At 49.2% G+C, this 20800-nt stretch overlaps 1 protein-coding gene across 6 annotated transcripts in view; it reads right to left on the bottom strand.

Annotated features, from left to right (window-relative positions):
• Positions 1-20800, bottom strand: part of pmfbp1 (polyamine modulated factor 1 binding protein 1) — a 1352449-nt gene that overhangs the window by 702205 nt on the left and 629444 nt on the right. For all 6 annotated transcript variants that reach the window (XM_072517945.1, XM_072517947.1, XM_072517950.1 and 3 more), the window contains one exon: positions 2154-2237. In XM_072517945.1, coding sequence (XP_072374046.1) covers positions 2154-2237 — 84 coding nt within the window. The remainder of the gene's footprint in view (positions 1-2153; positions 2238-20800) is intronic.

The following is a 20800-nucleotide window of genomic DNA, read 5'->3' as shown; positions in this document are numbered from 1 at the left end:
GGACCTGGAGTGTCAATGAGGTTGAGGTCACCAAATGAGGTGTGATTCCACAAGGGCAAAGATGTGCAGGTTTGGTGGATGGCCATGCTAAATTGCCCCTTAGTGTCCAAAGGTTAGGTGGGATTACAGGGATAGGGCAGGGGATTGGAATGCAGAACAATTCTTTTCACTGTACCTCGGTACACATGACAATAAAACAAATCCAAACCCAATAAGTTACAACTACAAATAGAAAAGGACCATTTATAAAGTACCTTTAACTTAGAAAAAATATTTGAGAATTCTTTAAGCTATCAACATGTACAGTGTTTCTATATTTTGCACATTAAGATACTATGAATAATAAATGAATGAATAATCAAGCAATCTGTGTTTGGTTATGTTGGTTGAAAATATAATTTATTTGAGGAATTTTTGGAAAATGTCAATTTTCCTGCCATGGAGGTGTGAGCAGAATGTCCCTTCCTGTTGGGATGCTTCAATAACAGTGATAGAAGTTTCCATTGCAGCCATTTGGAGCACAGATGCCAAACAGCATGAGGGACACTTACAGATCTACCTGAATCCAGGAAACAATGCTACAGGCAGGGAATGCAAATTGTACAGCCTGCAGCATGGTTTCTCAAGCTTGAATGGCTTCAAAGTGATTTGAAGCCTCCCTTTACCCTTTTCAGCTTACTATTTGCAATGGAGCTGCTCTGGGATGCATAATTGATACACAAAGATGCTTTGGAGAGAGGGAAACCTTGCTGAAAGATCCTTCTGTCGGCAGGAAAATTGATTTTCATAATATAACGGCCAGTAAATGGAAGGTAAATATATTATTTTCTTCTATAAAAAGGCAGGGGGAAATATTTGGAAAACAAGTGTTTCCATTTGAAGATCTCCTTTGGCATCAAAAGTGCATTTAATTTGGAAACCCATCGAATGTAAATGAACAATTGCGCAAGGTAAAACTTTGAACTGAAATCTGCAAGATCAGCCCTATTCCAATTCACTTTGTACGCTCTTCAGATTCTTGTGTCTGACTATCCCTTCCATATGGATCAGTTTCATGGAAGTGAATGAGCATCAGCTCAAAAATGGCAGGCGATCTGATGTTTTTGGACTCCTACATATCAGGAAAATTGCCTATATAATAAGGTAACAATGCTCTCTGGTAGGCCATTTTTCACTCATACTATTTATACTGAAAGTATGCTCTCAGATTTAGCAATAAGCCATCCTCTGCAAAATTGTAAAGTGGGTTTAGAAGAAATCCAAAATCTCACAGAAGAAACTGTTTTCAACGTGCTTACAGACATCTGAGGTTGCCGTATGTATTTTTTCCCCACTTAGTGAGAGTATAATATGCAAGTCACCATATCGCTCGAAAACAGGGAGGATTTTACGCAGCATGAATACTAAAATCACTGAAAAAAAATAGTTTTTCTGTAATTATTGTCCTTTAAAAATGAAAAGCAATGTAGAACCTTAACACACCACCAGGACATCACATTGAATGCTTTACAATCATTGAATTAATATTTAACAGAGACAAAGGCAAGATCACCGCAAAATTACCATTGTGTAAAGGTTTACACATTTGTTCCGATAGTTAATTCCCAAAGTAGGATATATCTTTACCACAACCATAGTTTCGAATTAACAAAACCTGAGACATTACTACTAAAATTTTATCCGATAATCATAAATCTGAAAAGCTGTATCTGGACCCCTGTACTGAATCGAACGTCCACTGTTTAATTTAAAATGAAGTCAACATTGTTGTAGTACCACTTAATACCCAGTTGGTGGCTCTCTTTGACTATGTGTTCACACCTACTCACAACATAATATTGTACAGCTTGCATGATTTCAAAATGGCACCTTTAAAATTTAGAATGCTACCAGACATTAAAACAGACTCATAGTGCAATGACTGTCTAGGAGACAGATCAGACCAGACAGTTGGACAAGGCAATGAGTAGCACACAGCATTAACCGTTATCAGAATACATGAAAACCTTTGTTTCATCAAATATCCAATTATTTTCGGTTCTAGCACAGTAAAAAACCCACTAAATTCATCCATGATGATAATAAATGGTAGCACACGACCGCACATCATATGTATATTCTGATTTTTAAAGTTCTGATTTATTGTTCCCTACCTCGTTCATTGCAAGGTTATATTTGGTTTTCATCATCATCAGTTCAGCATGCACCCCTTCTAACTGCAACTTGGTCTCTTCCGCCTGGTAGAGATGAAAATAAAATGTAAATTTAAAAGGACGAGATGTGCTCGAAGGAAACCGAGACAAACAAGAACTTTGTGCCATTGCACTCCTCCACATGCTTATGTTCTTCTCTTAATTAAAACCATTAATCAGATGACATGAAATTTCAGTTATGAAACTGACACTACACACGGACAGCTGACACATGTCAAAATGAAACCTATGACCCATACTATTAAATTCCAAATGCTCACTCTGTCTAGGGCCCCACAACTGTGTCCAAATAGCACTCACAACTGCAAACTGGATGCATACTGCTCCCATTAAACACTGAAGGTGGGATTTGCAGCATTAAGTCATTGCTAATATAAGGTGGACTTAAGACCAAGGATTGACATTCAACAAATTACAGTATTTAGTCAGCAAAGCAGTGATGGATTATGCAAGTGAAGCATCACTTTACTACATTCACCAAACATGTTTTTCAACTGCTTCATTCAAATACTTCATGAGGTTGGGCGTGATCCAATGGCTCAGGATGCGATGAGGCCGGTAGTTACAAAGCTCTTATACATATCTCGCGATCTTGATCCCACCCACAATGGGTGGAATCCAGGTTTGCATAAAGTGTGCAGTTAAGCTTACTTAAATATATTCATGACAGTGTTACCCAAGGCACGGGATCTAACAACCTCACCTCGGAGATCCCAAGCGGGCGCCGTTTAGCACTGGTTTCCACAAACGTGGACCAGGCATACCGGCACTTTGGGGATGGCAGTCTCCCAGATGATTAGGGATCCCTGGGTGATCGTGCTCTGGACATGGTGGTGCCTGGGCACCCCCCGATGCTGTGCCACCTGGCAATTAGAATCATAGAGTTAACAGTGCAGAAGGAGGCCATTCGGCCCATCAAGTCTGCACCGGCCCTTGGAAAGAGCACCCTAATTAAGTCCACACCTCCACCCTAGCCCCATATCCCAGTAACCCCACCTAACCTTTTGGACACTAAAGGCAATTTAGTATGGCCAATCCACCTAACCTGCACAAATTTGGACTGTGGGAGGACACCGGAGCACACGGAGGAAACCACGCAGACACGGGGAGAATGTGTAAATTCCACACAGTCAGTCACCTGAGCCGGAATTGAACCCGGATCCCTGGAGCTGAGAGGCAGCAGTGCGAACCACTGTGCCACCGTGCCCAGGGTGACACCGCCAGTCTGGCAGCCTTGCAGTCAGGGCATCTAGATGGCACTGGCAGGGGCACTGCCAGTGAGCCAGGCTGGCTAAGCCAAGGTGCCCAGGTGGCATCTTGCCCATTCCAGGGATCAGGCCCGGGGATGCCCTGCCCTTACGAGGGGGGGTGCAGTTGGCTCGAGGATCCCCTAATTAGTAAGTTGGGGCATTGGGGGAGGTCCGGAGGTTGAGGTGGGAGATCCGGAGATCAAGGTGCCATTTGAAAAAGGCGAGTTGAACTCGTCAGTGCAGGAAGTCAGCCGAAGTGCAGTCTTGGTGGGTGAAGCAGAGTCCTGTTTAATAGAAGGGTCGTTACAGCCGGCTAAACACCCAAAACGAGACTCCGTTTCATTTCCATTAAATCGCACCTGCTAAGTTTTAAAGATTTCCCTTAATGTCATTATTGATTAGGAAAAGCAAGTGGAGTCTTCTCATCAAAAGCGAGGACAGTCAATTTTGCGTACTAAATTTTCTCATATTTTTTGATACGTGTGAACAAACTACAAGATTGTAATCTAATAGAGCGGGTTCAGGTGCTTAATAAACCATGATCATAAAGCTCAAGTAATTTAGACCTTCTGAAACCCAATATTAGATGACACATCTTTAACAAATTCCTAAATCATATTTTAAATAGCAGTTGCATTTATCAAAACATGTTAATGAATTTTAAATACTGAATTATGCATTTTCGCATTCTACTTAACTACATTTTGTCAGAAATTTCAACTTCTGTTTATCATCGGCACATAGTACCAAATTTTGACATCCTCTATTTTATGGTGTTTTGAAGAGTATTAAAATACTTGCTGCCACTTGGTCGAAGAATGCCAGAAAACAATTTGCAGTCAGTTAAAGCGACATGTACAAAAAGATTCCTTTGAATAAACATAGGGCATATTTTAGAATTGCAACATGCTTGTTATTTGAAATAGAGTAGAAGTATCAATCCTATGAGAGACATCTCTTTCTTAGGTATTGTTTTACATCTGCTTTACTTCCGTGGGTTTATTAAAAAGTCCCATGGCACATTCAAAGAAGAAGATATTTCTCCCAGTGTCCTGACCAATATTTCTTCCTCAACCAAACTCACCAAGGACAACTGAGACAAGTGAGAGCACTAACTGGAGCACAATCCTCCATCATGCCATGTTAGCTTAACATTATAACAATTGCACATCTCTTCTTTGAGGCTTTTCCATGCCTGAATGATGTTCTGTCAATACAAAGCTGCAAAAAGAAACCTTTTTGTTAAGAGCTCCCAACTCACTGAGGAGGCTTCAGGCAATCCACATCCAACAATCTGCTCTGAAAACTCTGCTCATATTTTGATAGCTATGATGAATTCACCACAGCAGCTGAGACAAGTCACAAAATTGAAAGATAATCAGCAACATTTCTTTAAAACAGTTAATTTTCTCCATCTCCGACTGTTGATTGAGCTTTCAAAAAATTCCAAGATCTGGAACGACATAGTCGTCAAAACTATCAGTTCCCCCTTGGGCCATACCTTGTATGGACCCGGCAGACGAAAGTGAGCACGTGGGAAGGGAAGACCATAAGGGTGTACCAGGACATTGGGGCGAACCTGGCCAAAAGAAGGGCTGAATTCAACAGGGTCAAATCAGCACCCCATAAAAGTAATGTGAAATTTGGGATGTTATTCCCGGCCAAACTCTGGGTAACATTTGAGGGGAAGCAGCTGTTTTTTAACACCCCAGCGGCAGCGGAGGAGTTTGTTAGAGCAAACAAACTGGGGAGGGACAGCCACAATGGCAATCATGAAAGCGACGGGGATGGAAAAGAAAGGAAGAATCGGAACAAAGAGCAGCGGGCAGACCGCAAACAGAGACAATAAGATCACGGACTGGACACACGTGTTTGGTGCACTGTGCGGGACTGTGCTGACTCGTTCCCGGGCTCGTTCCACCTCTCAATGCAATGGGGGGGGAGCGAAGCAAGGTGAATGAAGGTGAAAAAGGCGGACAGGAGGGCGAGACAAGGGCTAGCAAAAGGAAGGTAAAACAGGACCAGACCAGGGCAAGTGCTGGGAGGGGGGCCACTGTGCTAGCGAGGAGGGCTAACACGGGAGGGCAGGAAGAAAGGAGGGCCAGGGCACACTTCTCAGGGGAGAGGGAGCGCCTGGCACAAAGAGAATGGGGGGCAGGGCAGAAGGGGGGGGAAGAATACGGTGGGGGGGGGACAGAGGAACAGGGACTAAGGGGGGGAAGGAGTCGGGGGGAGAGCGCAGAACAAAAGAGAAGCAAAGGGAAGGGTGAGGTAGATAAGCAGCACGAACACAGGCCTCGGCAGGCACGGAGCAGGGCGAGGAACCAAGATGGTGCCACAAACAGCCACTCGGGAGGGCTTCAGGACGAAGGGAGACCCTGGAGTGCAGGGGTGCAGCTACGTGGCGTACACACAGCTGGCGGCCATGGTGGGTGCCCCCTGGACAAAAGGAAACCCCGGAGCCCTGGGCCCGACCTCATGGTGAGAGCGGTGACCGTGGCGATTTTGTACGGCCCCCGAACGAAGGGAAACCCCGGAGGGCAAGGGCGCATCCACCAGGTAAGTATGGGTGACCCCGCAGGACCGGGGGGTCAAAACCCCCCACCAGGATTGTTACCTGGAACGTAAGGGGACTCAACGGCCCGGTCAAAAGATCCAGAGTCTTCACCCACCTAAGAAGCCTGAAAGCAGACATAATCTACCTACAAGAGACGCACCTGAGGGAGAAGGACCGACGGCTGGTAAGGAAGGGCTGGGTGGGACAGACATACCACTCATGCTACGGAACGAGGGCTAGGGGAGTAGCAATATTAATTAATAAGAGGACGAGGTTTACGGAAACCAAGACAGTTACGGACCCAGGGGGACGGTACGTCATGGTCAGCGGTGTCCTGGAAGGGGCACCGGTCGTACTGGCAAATGTGTACGCTGGGACGACACAGAATTCATAAAGAAGACCATGGCAGAAATCCCCGACCTTGACACACACTGACTGATCATGGGGGGGGGCGACTTCAACTGTGTACAGGACCCACTGACCGACCGATCAAACCCCAGAGCAGGGAAAAAGACTGGCATGGCTAGGGAACTAAGAGCAGTTATGGAGCAGATGGGGGCGGTGGACCCATGGAGGTTCCTGCACCCGGGAGAGAAGGAGTTCTCATACTTCTCACAAGTACACAAGGTATACACCCGTATCGACTTCTTTGCAGTGGGGAAATCGGTGCTTCCAGGGATCACGGGAATGGAGTACTCCGCGATCGTTATCTCTGACCACGCTCCACACTATATAGATGTGAGGTTGGAGACAGGCCGTGCCCAGCGCCCCACATGGAAGCTGGACACGGACCTCCTGGCCGACAAGGCCTTCTGTCAGAAAACATTGCGGGCCATAGGCGACTACGTGAGTAACAACCAAAACAGGGAGGTCTCACCCTCCACGTTCTGGGAGGCACTGAAGGCCGTGATTAGAGGAGAGATCATAGCCTACAAGGCAAGCAGAGATAGGGAAGAGAGGGTGGCCAGGCAACAACTGGTGGACTCCATCCTGGAAGTTGACAGAAAATACTCCGAGGCCCCGACCGTAGGGCTGCTGGCGGAGAGGAAAAAGCTGCAAATGGACTTTAACCTGCTATCCACTGGGAAAGCAGTGTACCAACTCCGTCAGACACGGTGGACCTTCTACGAACACGGAGACAAGGCTGGTCGCCTATTGGCTCACCAGCTGAGAAAGCAGGCAGCCATAAGGGAAATAGTGCAGGTAAAGGATAGCAGAGGCAGGCTGGTAACAGACTCAAAGGAGGTCAATCGGGCATTTGAGACCTTCTACCGGGGACTGTACACCTCCGAGCCCCCCAATGGGGACGCGGGGATGAAACTGTTGCTAGACGGACTGGAACTGCCAATTGTGGTGGAAGACAGATGGGCGGAGCTGGAAGCACGAATAGACATAGACATAGAATTTACAGTGCAGAAGGAGGCCATTCGGCCCATCGAGTCTGCACCGGCTCTTGGAAAGAGCACCCTACCGAAGGTCCAAACCTCCACCCTATCCCCATAACCCAGTAACCCCACCTAATCCCCATAACCCAGTAACCCCACCCTACAGACCTGGGAGAAATCATGGAGAGCATCAGCTCCATGCAGGCGGGGAAGGCACCGGGACCCGATGGGTTCCCGATGGATCTCTACAAAAAATTTGCACCAATCCTGGCCCCACACCTAAGGGACATGTTCGCGGACTCACTGGCAAGATGCACCCTGCCCCCAACGCTAGCGCAGGCCACAATTTCACTGATACCCAAAAAAGATAAAGACCTGACGGAATGTGGATCATACAGACCCATTTCACTGCTGAACGTGGATGCAAAAATACTCGCAACGGTCCTGGCCAAAAGGCTGGAGGGCTGTGTACCAGAGGTGGTCGCAGAGGACTAAACCGGCTTTGTCAAGAGTAGGCAGCTCACAGCGAACATCAGGTGGCTGCTGAACGTAATAATGATCCCCTCTGGGGAGAAAACACCAGAGGTGATCGTCTCCCTGGACACAGAAAAGGCCTTCGACAGAGTCGAATGGAAATACCTCCTCGAGGTAATGGAACAGTTTGGGCAGGGAGCGGGGTTCACGGCCTGGGTGAGGCTCTTGTACAACTCTCCCAAAGCGAGCGTCTGAACTAACACCACCAGCTCGAAATACTTCCAGCTGCAGAGAGGAACAAGACAGGGCTGCCCCCTGCCCCCACTCTTGTTCGCGCTAGCCATCGAACCCCTGGCGATAGCCCTGCGGGACGCGAAAAGCTGGAAGGGAATCCGTAGAGGAGACAGAGAGCACAGAGTCTCACTCTATGCAGATGACCTGCTCCTCTATGTCTCGAAGCCACAGGAGGGACTGAAGGCAATGTCATGATATTCAAACACACACATCATGATAGACACACCAACAGACAAATCAGAACACACAACACCACAACCAATGACAGAAAGATATAAAAGCACAGACACGACCCCCGGTGGTCAGTATTAGCTGCAGAGGAGAACCAGGACACATCTGTTACCAAACACACTCAGGGAGACAGCACGTGCAGAGTATCCAGAACGAACTGTATTATAAGAGTTATAATAAAATAGAGTTGTACCACATATATGGGCAGCACGGTAGCATTGTGGATAGCACAAATGCTTCACAGCTCCAGGGTCCCAGGTTCGATTCCGGCTTGGGTCACTGTCTGTGTGGAGTCTGCACATCCTCCCCGTGTGTGCGTGGGTTTCCTCCGGGTGCTCCGGTTTCCTCCCACAGTACAAAGATGTGCGGGTTAGGTGGATTGGCCATGCTAAATTGCCCATAGTGTCCAAAATTGCCCTTAGTGTAGGGTGGGGTTACTGGGTTATGGGGATAGGGTGGAGGTGTGGACCTTGGGTAGGGTGCTCTTTCCAAGAGCCGGTGCAGACTCGATGGGCCGAATGGCCTCCTTCTGCACTGTAAATTCTATGATAATTCTATGATAACATACAACTGTGTTGGCTCATCTGTGCACCAGAGCACCCAACACCACATGGTACAGGAGTGGATCGATACCTGCCGGCATACCTCAGTGTACACAGACAACCAGCAGTGCCCAGGCAAAATGATAGAGCTCCCGGTTCCGCAGCCGCTCCAGTGCTACGGCGATCTCCGCGAAAACTGGCGGCGATTCCGGCAAATGTTCGAATTGTTCCTGGTGGCAGCTGAACTCCAAGACCTGGATGATAGCGAAAAAATTGAATTTCTCCTCACCATCGCCGGTGCAAGGGCAAGAGAAATATTCACAAGGTTCAGGTTCTTCAGGAGGCAGCAAAGGTACGATTACCAGGCAGTCCTGGACAAATTCTCCAAGTACTGTGAAGAAAACGCAATCCAATCGGCAAATAAAGGTAAGAAAAGCTGCAGTACTCACCTCGTGGCTGGGATCCCGGAGCCCGAATTCCCAGAAGCCAAAATCCCGGGCCTGAGAGAAGGCTGGGTCGAGGTCGGCGGCCATCTTGCTAAAGGTATAACGCTAGCACAGTTGCGCGAGCAGTGCGCAGAACCGGAAGTTTCGTTTGCGCATGCGCGAGATGCTGCGCATGCGCAGTCAAGAAAACAGCCATCGGTAAAGGAACAGCGATCTGAGCATGCGCAGTCGCTTCCTACGTGCTACATACCGAGCGTCAGGATGTCAGAGGCCCCAGACTGCACCAATTTAAAAGGGAAATGTCCCAAATCCAATTTAAAAGGGAAACGTCCCAAATCAAAAAAACAAAAATCTGTTAAAGCTGTAAAACAACCTTCCCTCACCTGGAATGACAGCACAGTGCCGCAAATTGACCCAGGAGATGAATTTGACCTCCGAAGAACCCTCCGACAAGCAGTTACCTACGCACAAGCCGATGATTCCGACCTTGAATACTTCGATGACGATCTTTACAGTGTTTCCGGACCTCGCGAGCCCAATGATAGCTCCGTGGTCCTATATGACTATGACTCGGACGAACCTTTCGTGTTGCACATTGGCGGCCCCCACATTGAATCCGACGCAGATGCGGATTCATTTTTCGGATTTGAGGATCTTCAATCCAGCAGATATGACGTTCCAACTTATCAGTACCGGATGATGCTGCAGCCTGACATTACCAGACAGGGAGCGGTGCAAGCACACGGAGAGTGCCCTGCTGCCACACAGAGCGTGGTCCACGTCCCGCTCAACGTTCCCGACTCTATGAAAGAAGACATGCAAGACTCCAGAGTGCAGTCCTCGCATGAACCAGAAGTGACTCCAGTGTCACAAGCTTCCACAGCAAGCTCGTGGACAGACTCCACAATTGCAGAAATGCAAGACTCCAGAGCGCAGTCCTTGCACGGACAAGAAGTGACTCCAGTGTCACAAGCCTCCACAGAGAGCTCGTGGACAGCCTCCACGATAGAGGCAACGCAAGACTCCAGAGCGCAGTCCTTGCACGAACAAGAAGTGACTCCAGTGTCACAAGCCTCCACAGAGAGCTCGTGGACAGCCTCCACGATAGAAGCAACGCAAGACTCCAGAGCGCAGTCCTTGCACGAACAAGAAGTGACTCCAGTGTCACAAGCCTCCACAGAGAGCTCGTGGACAGCCTCCACGATAGAAGCAACGCAAGACTCCAGAGCGCAGTCCTTGCACGAACAAGAAGTGACTCCAGTGTCACAAGCCTCCACAGAGAGCTCGTGGACGGACTCCACGATGGAAGGAACGCAAGACTCCAGAGCGCAGTCCTTGCAGGAACAAGACCATGAGGGTCTAGCAACCTCTCCTGACCAACCAGCGGCAGACGATGCAAGTCTGCCATGCTCACGTGAACAGCAAGAAGGCTATAACAGCCTACCATGCTCCACTACACAGCAGCATGAACATGACGGTCTCTCATGCTACAATGAAGGGCACAGCGCTGAAGACTGTTCAAGCCCAACTGAAGACAAGCCAAAGGAATCGCCTCGTCCAAGCCCGAAGAAAAAAGGTTTATGCGCTGACCTTCAGGATCATTATAGCCGAACAGAGATTAATAATGCTGCACGGCCACAGAAGGATGCTGAGGATTTGCTAACGAAATTAATTGAATGTTTAACTTGCAAGGAGCAGACTGAGAATTGCCAGTGTTTTAGTACGGATCGAAAAAATGGACAAGACATTGATCCTCAGGTAATGGAAATAACACAACCTGAATCATATCTACAGCAGGGACAAATGTCTCCCTTCAACACAACACCGCAAAATCCCAACTTCGGAGACCAGCAGTTAGTCAGTAATGACTCTTCAAACCTTGAGGGGAACATTAATTGCATTGAACCTATACACGCTCCACTGATTATTGAGCAGAACATTGGAGCAAGAATCCTGAGTCCACCGACATGGTGTGCACCACCAGATGAAAACTCTTGACAATTTACCCAACCCTAGTGAACAGCAAGCTGCTAATGAGGATCTATCCACGGGATGTGAGACGAGTGACGACAGCATCCCACTTCCCATGCAAAAGGTGCAAGGTGACAGACCTCGCCTAGTGCGTACCGAGGCACTCGACGATCACGGTGGGACCACTGACGACTGCGGTGGCAGCGCACCGCTTCCACCCTCGATGGCTCGACCCTCTCCACTGGTTGGTGCATTCCTGCATGTTCCGACTCCAGAAGTGCAGCTTCAGGGAATCTCGGCTGCCTCCAGTGAACCTGTTGGGACTCCGGACGGGGGGCATCGACGGAAGGCAGACCGGACTCCAGATGGGGAGCAGCCAAGCGCCGACTCTGATTCGCGCACGCCAGACCTTGCTCCGGACGGGCGGTGTCGCGGCCTCGGTGATGGCACGCTCAGGGTGACGGCGGATGCCACGGCGACAGGGAATGGATCGCGTGGCAGTCCCACTGGGTCGGCAGTGGCAACCAGCACCGGCGGTCCAAGATGGACACACCAATTCGCGCCATCGCCAGACGTTGATGCGAGCAACAATTCTCTCTCCAAGGCGACATGCTTCGACGTTTCTCTGCGGAGTCGCCCTTCCGGCACAGCAGGTGGCCGGAACCAGCGTACACGGTCTCGGCCAACTTCCACATCTGGCACAGTCATCGCCTTGCATGATATTAGTGATGGTGCTACTTCGATGGCAACGACCCATCGGCTACAAGATGCCGTCCACCACAAACATAAAAAGAAAAAGACTCCACCTTGTTCCTGGCATGCAGGGCGGATGGATTGGTGCGTAGGCGCAATCAGCGAGCTTTGCGCCGCCTTCCACGCTCGCAACTGAACCGTACGCACACGCCGGATCCTCCACTGGTTCCCAAGGATGACTTTGTGGAGATGCCACGGATCATGCCCCTTCCATCGCCACCAGAACCAAACCACAGCCAAGGCACCACTAACAAAGATGTTGAATGTTATATTTGCACGAATGAAAAAACCAAGCACTGCACGAAGTACAACAAATGGTAAAGTAGAGACTTCGGCAACAGCATCACCTCCAACAGTCCAAGGTGAACCAGTGTGACCCCAAATCTCCACAGCTGAACCGGCTTGAGGACCAGCCCATTCTTGAGGCGGTCACCCATTAGACTGGACTTACAACGCTGTTCATACGTTCAAAAAGTCAAACACTTCTGTATTATAACCTGTTGTTGTTTATTGTTCCAGATATCGTCTGACCAGACCAATGTTCAAGTTTTTTTTTTTTCTCTCACATCCAAGTTTTGTTATGGTACAACCTTGTTAGTGTCACGCACCCGACATCGCCCCATGTAAATAGTTACGTCATATACACACGCTGTACATAACACACACACACACTCTTCGATGCACTCACGACACAATTATATTTATAACCACGTAGGCACATATCTTTGTAAAAAGGGGGGATGTCATGATATTCAAACACACACATCATGATAGACACACCAACAGACAAATCAGAACACACAACACCACAACCAATGACAGAAAGATATAAAAGCACAGACACGACCCCCGGTGGTCAGTATTAGCTGCAGAGGAGAACCAGGACACATCTGTTACCAAACACACTCAGGGAGGCAGCACGTGCAGAGTATCCAGAACGAACTGTATTATAAGAGTTATAATAAAATAGAGTTGTACCACATACAACTGTGTTGGCTCATCTGTGCACCAGAGCACCCAACACCACAGGCAATACTGCAAATGCTGAAAGAGTTTGGAACCTTCTCGGGCTACAAACTTAACTTGGGCAAAAGCGAGGCATTCCCAGTGAACCCAAACGGGGGAGGGAGAGAGCTGGAGGGGCTCCCGTTCAAAACAGCCCAGAACAGATTCCGCTACCTGGAGATCCAGATAGTCAGAGACTGGACACAGATCCACAAGTGGAACCTGACCAGCCTGGTGGAGGAAATAAGAAGAGACCTTCAAAGGTGGGGCTCACTCCCACTCTCCCTGGCGGGGAGAGTGCAGACGATCAAGATGAACGTACTGCCAAGGTTCCTCTTCCTGTTTAGATCCATTCCGATCTTCATCCCCAAGGCCTTTTTCCAAAACGTAGACAGTCTAATCATGGCGTTTGTGTTGGGGGGGGTAAGAACCCGAGAATCCCAAAACAGACACTGCAAAGAAGGAAAATCAAAGGGGGCTTGGCCTTACCAAACCTACAATACTACCACTGGGCAGCAACGGCAGAAAGAGTGAGGGGATGGGGACAAGAACCTGACACAGATTGGGTACAAATGGAGGAGGCATCCTGTAAAGGAGCGACCCTCCGGGCCCTGGCTACAGCAGCACTCCCATCCCCCTCTACAAGATACACAACAAGCCCAGTGGTAGCGGCCACGCTGAGAACATGGACCCAGCTCAGACAACACTTCGGGATAACAAAAATGTCCCCCATGGCCCCAATCTGTGGCAATCACAGATTCCCCCCAGCCATGCTAGATACCACCTTCAAAAGATGGAGGCGGGGCGGGGGCACATTGACGGTCGGGGACTTCTACGTAGGGCACAGACTGGCGACACTAGACAAACTGACGAGGAAGTGGAGGCTAGCAAAAGGACAGGAAATGAGACACCTCCTCCGCAAAGAGACAGTGGGGTACCCTGGGGCCCCAGAAAGCACACTACTAGAGGAACTGATAGGCACAAGCAACGAGAAGGAGGGGCTATGTGGGAAAATATACGGACAGCTACTGGACAGAGCCCGGACTCCACTGGACGAGATCAGACAAAAATGGGAGGACGAACTGGGGACAGAGGTAGGATGGGGACTCTGGAGCGAAGCACTGAGCAATGTGAACTCCATCTACTCCTGCACAAGGCTAAGCCTAATGCAGCTCAAAGTGGTGCACAGAGCGCACCTGACCAGAACCCGAGTGAGCAGGTTCTTCCCGGAGGTGGAGGATAAATGTGAACGGTGCCAGAGGGGCCTGGCCAACCACACCCACATGATTTGGGCTTGCCCCCAAGCTTGCTGGGTTCTGGACAGCCTTCTCCGAGGCAATGTCCAAGGTTGTGGGGGTGAGGGTGAAGCCCAATAGTGGCAATCTTCAGGGTATCGGAGCAGCCAGAGTTACACATGGGGAAGGGGGCTAACGCCCTTGCTTTCGCTTCCCTAATCGCACGCTGGAGAATCCTGCTCGGCTGGCGATCGGCAGCACCACCCACAGCTGCAGACTGGCTCGCTGACCTCTCGGAATTTCTCCACCTGGAGAAGATTAAGTACGCCACCCGAGGGTCAGAGGAAGGCTTCCTGGATACTTGGGGGCAGTTTGTCGGTCTGTTCCAAAACCTGTTCGAGGCCAACAACGAGGAGTAACCTAATAAGATTTTTTTTTTTTTATTATTAAAAGGCCAAGATAGGTGAGTTACCAAAAGACTGCGCAACCCAGGGTAGGCGGAAGGAAGGCAGGGAAACCATGAGAGATGATTCCACTCTGTCCGGAAAATAAAATAAAAGCACAGCCGAAGCCGGGAGGGTTACCATAGACCGATCCAGAGGGCAATGAAAGGCACATAGGGCCAGTTAAACGAAGGACAAACTAAACCTCTGTATAATAAAGGAAATTAGCGCAGGCGAGAAAAATGTGATGTGTACATACGCAACTGTTTATAAATATGAGAAATGCCAATAAAAAGATTAAATTTTTTAAAAAAAATGTATGTCACACATGCCCCATCCCCCAGAGGAGTTGGGCCAATATGTTGCAAAACAGATACATGTTTTTGTTTCTTGTACAACAGTATTCAAAACGTCTTAAAAAGTTATGATAGGTTCTGTAGTGTACTTTAAGTAAAGTTCCCTGCCATTATTACAAAATATTGTAAATGATAATGGCAATGAGATGTAATATTCCAAGAACATTTACAAGTAGTAATCACTTGGAATAGTAAACAAATTATGTTGTGACGTTGTAATATGTCAAGCCGTGTGTATCATACTGGGTCCTGAATTGAAGGCTCTTGAGTGGGAAAGAGACCTAGATGTCATAGTACACCAGTTTTTTAAAAAAGCTCAATATTAGTGCTGAGAGGTTATAGTAAAAGCAAATAGACCATTCCTTGACCCCTCAGATGGACTGAATTTTCAATCCGAAGTTGGGAATCCGATGCCTGGAACATTTCTGGGTTCCTATCTCACATTATGTCAACATCAGTGATGCAATGTGATTTTGAAATGTAACCTGCCAACTGGCCTCCAAGTGCATTCGGTGCCCAATTAGTGGCATGAGAAACTAGATGTCTGGAAGAGGGTCTTCGGAATTCAGGGCCCTTTGAAGAAGTGAGCGGGAGCCATGACTGGGCTTGTCATTTCCTAAGGCGATGGCACAGCAGGGTTTGCAGAGATCCAGCATGGGCATGTGTCCACAGGTGGTACCAAAGGTCCTGAAGCCTGTCTTGATGAGTTAACCAGGAGGACATGAGTCCAATGTTGTAAGAGACAATGATCTAATAAAGTTTGGAAAGTTGATTCGCAAGCGACATCCAGATTACAAGCCTATGTAGCAGCATGTACATTGGTCAATACCGGGTCTAGTACAGCCTGTTCCCGTTGGTCCCAGAAATTGCTGCTCTAAGAAACTAGCAGACTGCAGACTTACATTGTCAGAGCAATTCCCCAGTAATGGCCATTACCGAGATATGACTGCAGGATGAAATAGGTATTGGAAGAGTCCATGATATTTAGGAAGGACAGGAAGCTGGAAAAGGTGGAGGGGCGGTTCTGTTAATCAAAGGTGAATTTACCATACCATAATAGAAAGGGATAACCCAAGTTTAGAAAACCAGGATATAGAAGCGGTTTGGGTAGAGGTGAGGAATGATAAAGGCAAGAAGTAACTTGTGGGCGTGGTGTATAGGCCCCAGTAATCACAAGGTGGGACGGAGTAACAAAGAAGAAATAATGGGAGCTTATCAGAAGGATACGGAGATTATCATGGGGATTTTAATTTACATACAGACTGGAAAAAAATCAGATGGGCTAAGATAGCCTAGATGAGTAATTTATAGAATATTTTCAGGATAGTTTCTTGGAGCAGCAATTTCTGGGACCAACCAGAGAACAGGCTATACTAGACCCAGTATTGACCAATGAGATATGATTAATTAATGGCCTCATAGCAACTGTGCCCTGACGTAGCAGTGATCATAATATGCAAGAATTTAAAATTTAGTTTCAGGGAGACAAGAGGGTCAAAGACTAATATTTTAAACTTAAACAAGAACAATTGAGAGGGCATGAAAGCGGAGCTAAGGAAAGTGAACTGGCAATTTGGGCTAAGGGATAAGATGCAGTGGCAGACGGTTAAGGAGATATCTCAGAATATGTAGAGTTTATAATTCTGCAAAGATGGGTGGCAGGCCAGAAGATTGGACAGAAAATAAAATACAGCAAAGAATTTAGGCAGCATGGTGGCACAGTGATTAGCACTGCTGCCTCACAAGCCAGGAACCCGGATTCGATTCCAGCTTTGGGTGATTATCTATGTGGAGTTTGCACTTTCCTTCCATGTCTGTGTGGGCTATTTTATGCCAGTCTTCACTATAGAGGATATAAGTAATATCCCAGAAATAGCTGTAAATAAGGGTTTGAAAGGGAGGCAAGAACCCGGGAAACTGCGAGTTGACAAGTGCCCGGGTTCTGATGAATTTCATCCGAGAGTCTTAAAAGAAGTGGCTAATCACATACTTGATGCGTTGGTTTAACTTTCCAAAATGTTAGAAGCTATTACTAAACACCTTGGGCGCAATTCTCCGGAAAAATCTCCAAGTGTGGTAGCGAGCAGGAATATCCAGCGAGCTTGGCAACGCAATTCAACACATAACAAGGCCTCATGGACTTCTCGCCACAAATGTAGGCTCGCCAACTGATTCACCTGGACCACAAGCACCAGCTCGCCGCTAACAAGTTCAAGGAGCACTTAAGTTGCACTTGCTCAGCCAGCTCGCAACAATGGCGCCAAGAAAACCAGCCCCAAGATTCGGGGATGCTGACCTAGGGTGGCTCCTGGATGGGGTGGAGGCCAAGAGGGAGGTCCTGTTCCTCCAAGGGTCCCGGAGAGTGAGCCACAAGGCAGCCAGTGCTGCCTGGGATGAGGTGGCGGTCGCCATTAGTTCCAATAGTATGACCAAGAGGGTTGGCCACCAGTGCAGGAAGAAGGTCAACGACCTACACCGGGCAGCAAGAGTGAGTAGACCTCAACGCCCTTCCACCCACTATCAAGCCAGCATACACCAGCCAACCCCCCAGGTGACTCCCAGCCCTCCATCCCTCAATCCTCCCCGAACCCCGCCTTCACATCCCTTCGCCCACTACTGTGAGCCACATGTGTGGCTAACGATGCCCTCTCTCAGGAAAAGCTCTCCCACAATCGGCGTGGAGGATCCAGACTGGCGGTGGGGCGCCAGACATCAGGATCCTCACCTCCTTCGAGGAGCGTGCCCTGCAGGTGACTAAGGTGGCCGAGGCCGGGGTGGTCACCCACGCAGAGGCTGGCGGACGTCGCAGAGGTGAGGAACCACTGGGCCCCATCAGGGGGACCTGTCAAACATTAGTAGTTATTGCCTTACTGACTGACCCATCACCCCCTGACCACGTCCAATCTCCCGCAGGTCCTCCAGATGACAGAGCCGGCCCATCTCGGGTGGCCCCCTCTCCCGATTCAGAGGACAACACCTTGGAGGAGACGCAATCGTTTTAGATGCGGCACAGCTGTCATCCCCACCCTCCACCAGTGCAAATACACACACCTCGTGGGAAATGTTAGTGGTCAGGCACCTAGGGCACAATCTGGTGAACACCGCACTGCTGATAATGTACATCAGGTGGAGGCAGGAACCTCCAGGTGAGACAGCAGTTGGAGGGCTGCTGAATTCCAGGACCCAGCTGGGCCCCAGCCCGAATATGAACCTCTGGAAGTGGGTTTCCCAGAGCTGATGGAGACGATAGGGAGCGGCAGGGACATTCAGAGGGAAATGTCAGCGTCTCTCCAGCAGATACATAGCCGTTTGGACGAGTCCCAGAGGCTACGGGCATGGGAGATGGTGCCAGCAATGAGGGGCACCAAGGTCAACACTGTGACGGTGGCAACGCAGTGGAAAATCTGGTGCACAACTTCAGTGAAGTTGTCCGAGGTGACATGCATTTGGTGACAGGCATGGCTGAGGGCCTCGGCAGAATGTCCACCTCGCTGGGAGATGTCACTCAGTACCAGGCCGCTCTTGATGAGGTTCTGCGGGACATGTCCCTTTCTCAGATGGGCATGGCCAAGGCACTGTGGAACATGCCCCAGTCGCAGATGGGCATGACTTGAGGCATTGCAGAGCATGTCCCAATCACTGAGGAGCATCGCTGAGGGCGCCGACACGATGGTGCAGACCCTCGGGAGCCGCCAGGGCTGGCAGAGCTAGATGATGCAGGGACAGCCGGGGCCCGCATCAGCTGCCCTCTGTCCCAAGGTGAACCCCAGGGCTCTATGGGCACCGAGCGAGAGGAGGGGCGTTGAGTGACAACCTGAGCCCATCCCATGGGGTGTTGAGGGTGGGCACTAGCTCCCCGAGCTCCACCCGTCTGATGAGGCCGCGTCCCGAGGCCAGCACACAGGACAGGGAGGCACAGCTGTGCATGTGCCACCGACAAGTGAGCCAGAGCCCTCCGGCCCCAGAACCCGCAGAGGACGACCACCAGGGAATCAAAGGCCAAAGGACGATGAAGGCAGCTGGCTGCCTCCACCTTAGATGTGCATCCTGGGGAGATGCCTAGATGTAGTGGTGGAGTTAGGAGGGCTAAGCACATTGAGGATCACTGAGGGCACCGGGTGAGGGGGACACCACAGGGAGTGGGGTATTGTACAGCACATTAAACTCCTTTTTGCACAACCATTATGATGCCTCTGTCACTTTCTTCCGCAATGCGGGCTAACCCTCGGACCCTTTGCCCATCTCTCCAGGAATCCCCCCCTTCCCCCACCCCGTGGCTCTCACCCACCCTCCGGCCATGGACATGTCCCCGGAGCTGTGTCCCATCCCCTGGAGATTCGGATGCTGTGTGTGTGGTGTTGCCTTCCGCAGTATTCAAGGACAGTGCCCAGGTATCAGGGTGTGATTGGGATGTTAGGCAATGACTCCAACATGCTGCATGGCTCGTCCACCCGCGGGAATCCACCTGGCATGTGTGAAGTGCTCACTTAGCCACGATTGCTATTTCACTATCAGCAATACCTTTCAGCAATGCAGCCAGAGGCCTCAACAGTCGGTTGGAGGGGGAGGGGGATGTATGATTGGTAGGGCAGATGGGCAGGGACAAATGTTGTCCCCGGAACGGGGAAACATGATCCCGGGTTTGCATGGTGATGCCATGAGCGGTTGCCACCACCTCCATGGCAGCCCACCAATGCGGTGGGTCCCCTATCCCCAGATGAGGGTGTCCCACCCTCGCTGAGCACTGGATTGGCAAACCCAGTGCCCCCGATCTCTTTGCCTGTGAGAAAAGCTGTCTACTCACTTGGCTCCCCACTGAAGCCCTTCCGCAAGTTTCACGTTTTTCAAAAGGAGTACTTTTCGGCACCAGCATGAGTACTTGCTGGGGAGGCTGCTGAATGACGGGAGGCTGTTGGATATGGGGTGGCTCTCGTTGATTGTATGGAAATGGGGTTTAAGTAGCGTTAATTGGTTACTAGCCACGCTACGGCGAGATCCCAATTTCACTTGTTGGAACGGGCTGGTTGCATCGCAAACTGTTTGGCGCCTGGCGCAGATATCGTTTTTGGCCGCTTCCGCTATTCATCGGCCTCGTTACACTTGAGTGAGAGCGCAACAAGACTGGAGAATCGCACCCCTTATGACAGGGCACTTAATAGAAGATAATCAAGCAGAGTCAACATGATTTTGTGAAAGGGAAATCATATATAACCAATTTATTGGTGTACTCTGAAGAAGTAACATGTGCTGTGGATAAAGGGGAACCAGTGGATGGTTCTCGTGGAAGGTATTTGATAATGTGCCACATCAAAGGTTATTGTGGCAAATAAAAGCTGGTGGTGTAGGGGCAACATATTATCATGGTGACAGAAATCAGATTTTCTGGTTAGCTATAGATAAGATAGACAAAAAGTTTAATGAAGAAATCCTGGTTGGAAAAATCCTTAAATCCTTCAGAGAAATTAACTAAATCAATATATTAACCATGAGAGTGAGAAACAACTGACTAGTTGGCAACTGATCAGATAAGACACTCCATTCTCACATTTTGCAAGTTGCTTGAAACAGCTAGACAATTCAAGGCCAGTGAAATAAGACTCCCATGCCTTCCCAGGCCAGGACAAGATCCGTTTCCATGATAAGTC

Source organism: Scyliorhinus torazame, chromosome 10, assembly GCF_047496885.1.
Source record: "Scyliorhinus torazame isolate Kashiwa2021f chromosome 10, sScyTor2.1, whole genome shotgun sequence".
Lineage (NCBI taxonomy): Eukaryota > Metazoa > Chordata > Chondrichthyes > Carcharhiniformes > Scyliorhinidae > Scyliorhinus > Scyliorhinus torazame.
The sequence above is the reverse complement of the archived record's forward strand: the minus strand, read 5'-3'. Positions and strand labels throughout refer to the sequence as shown.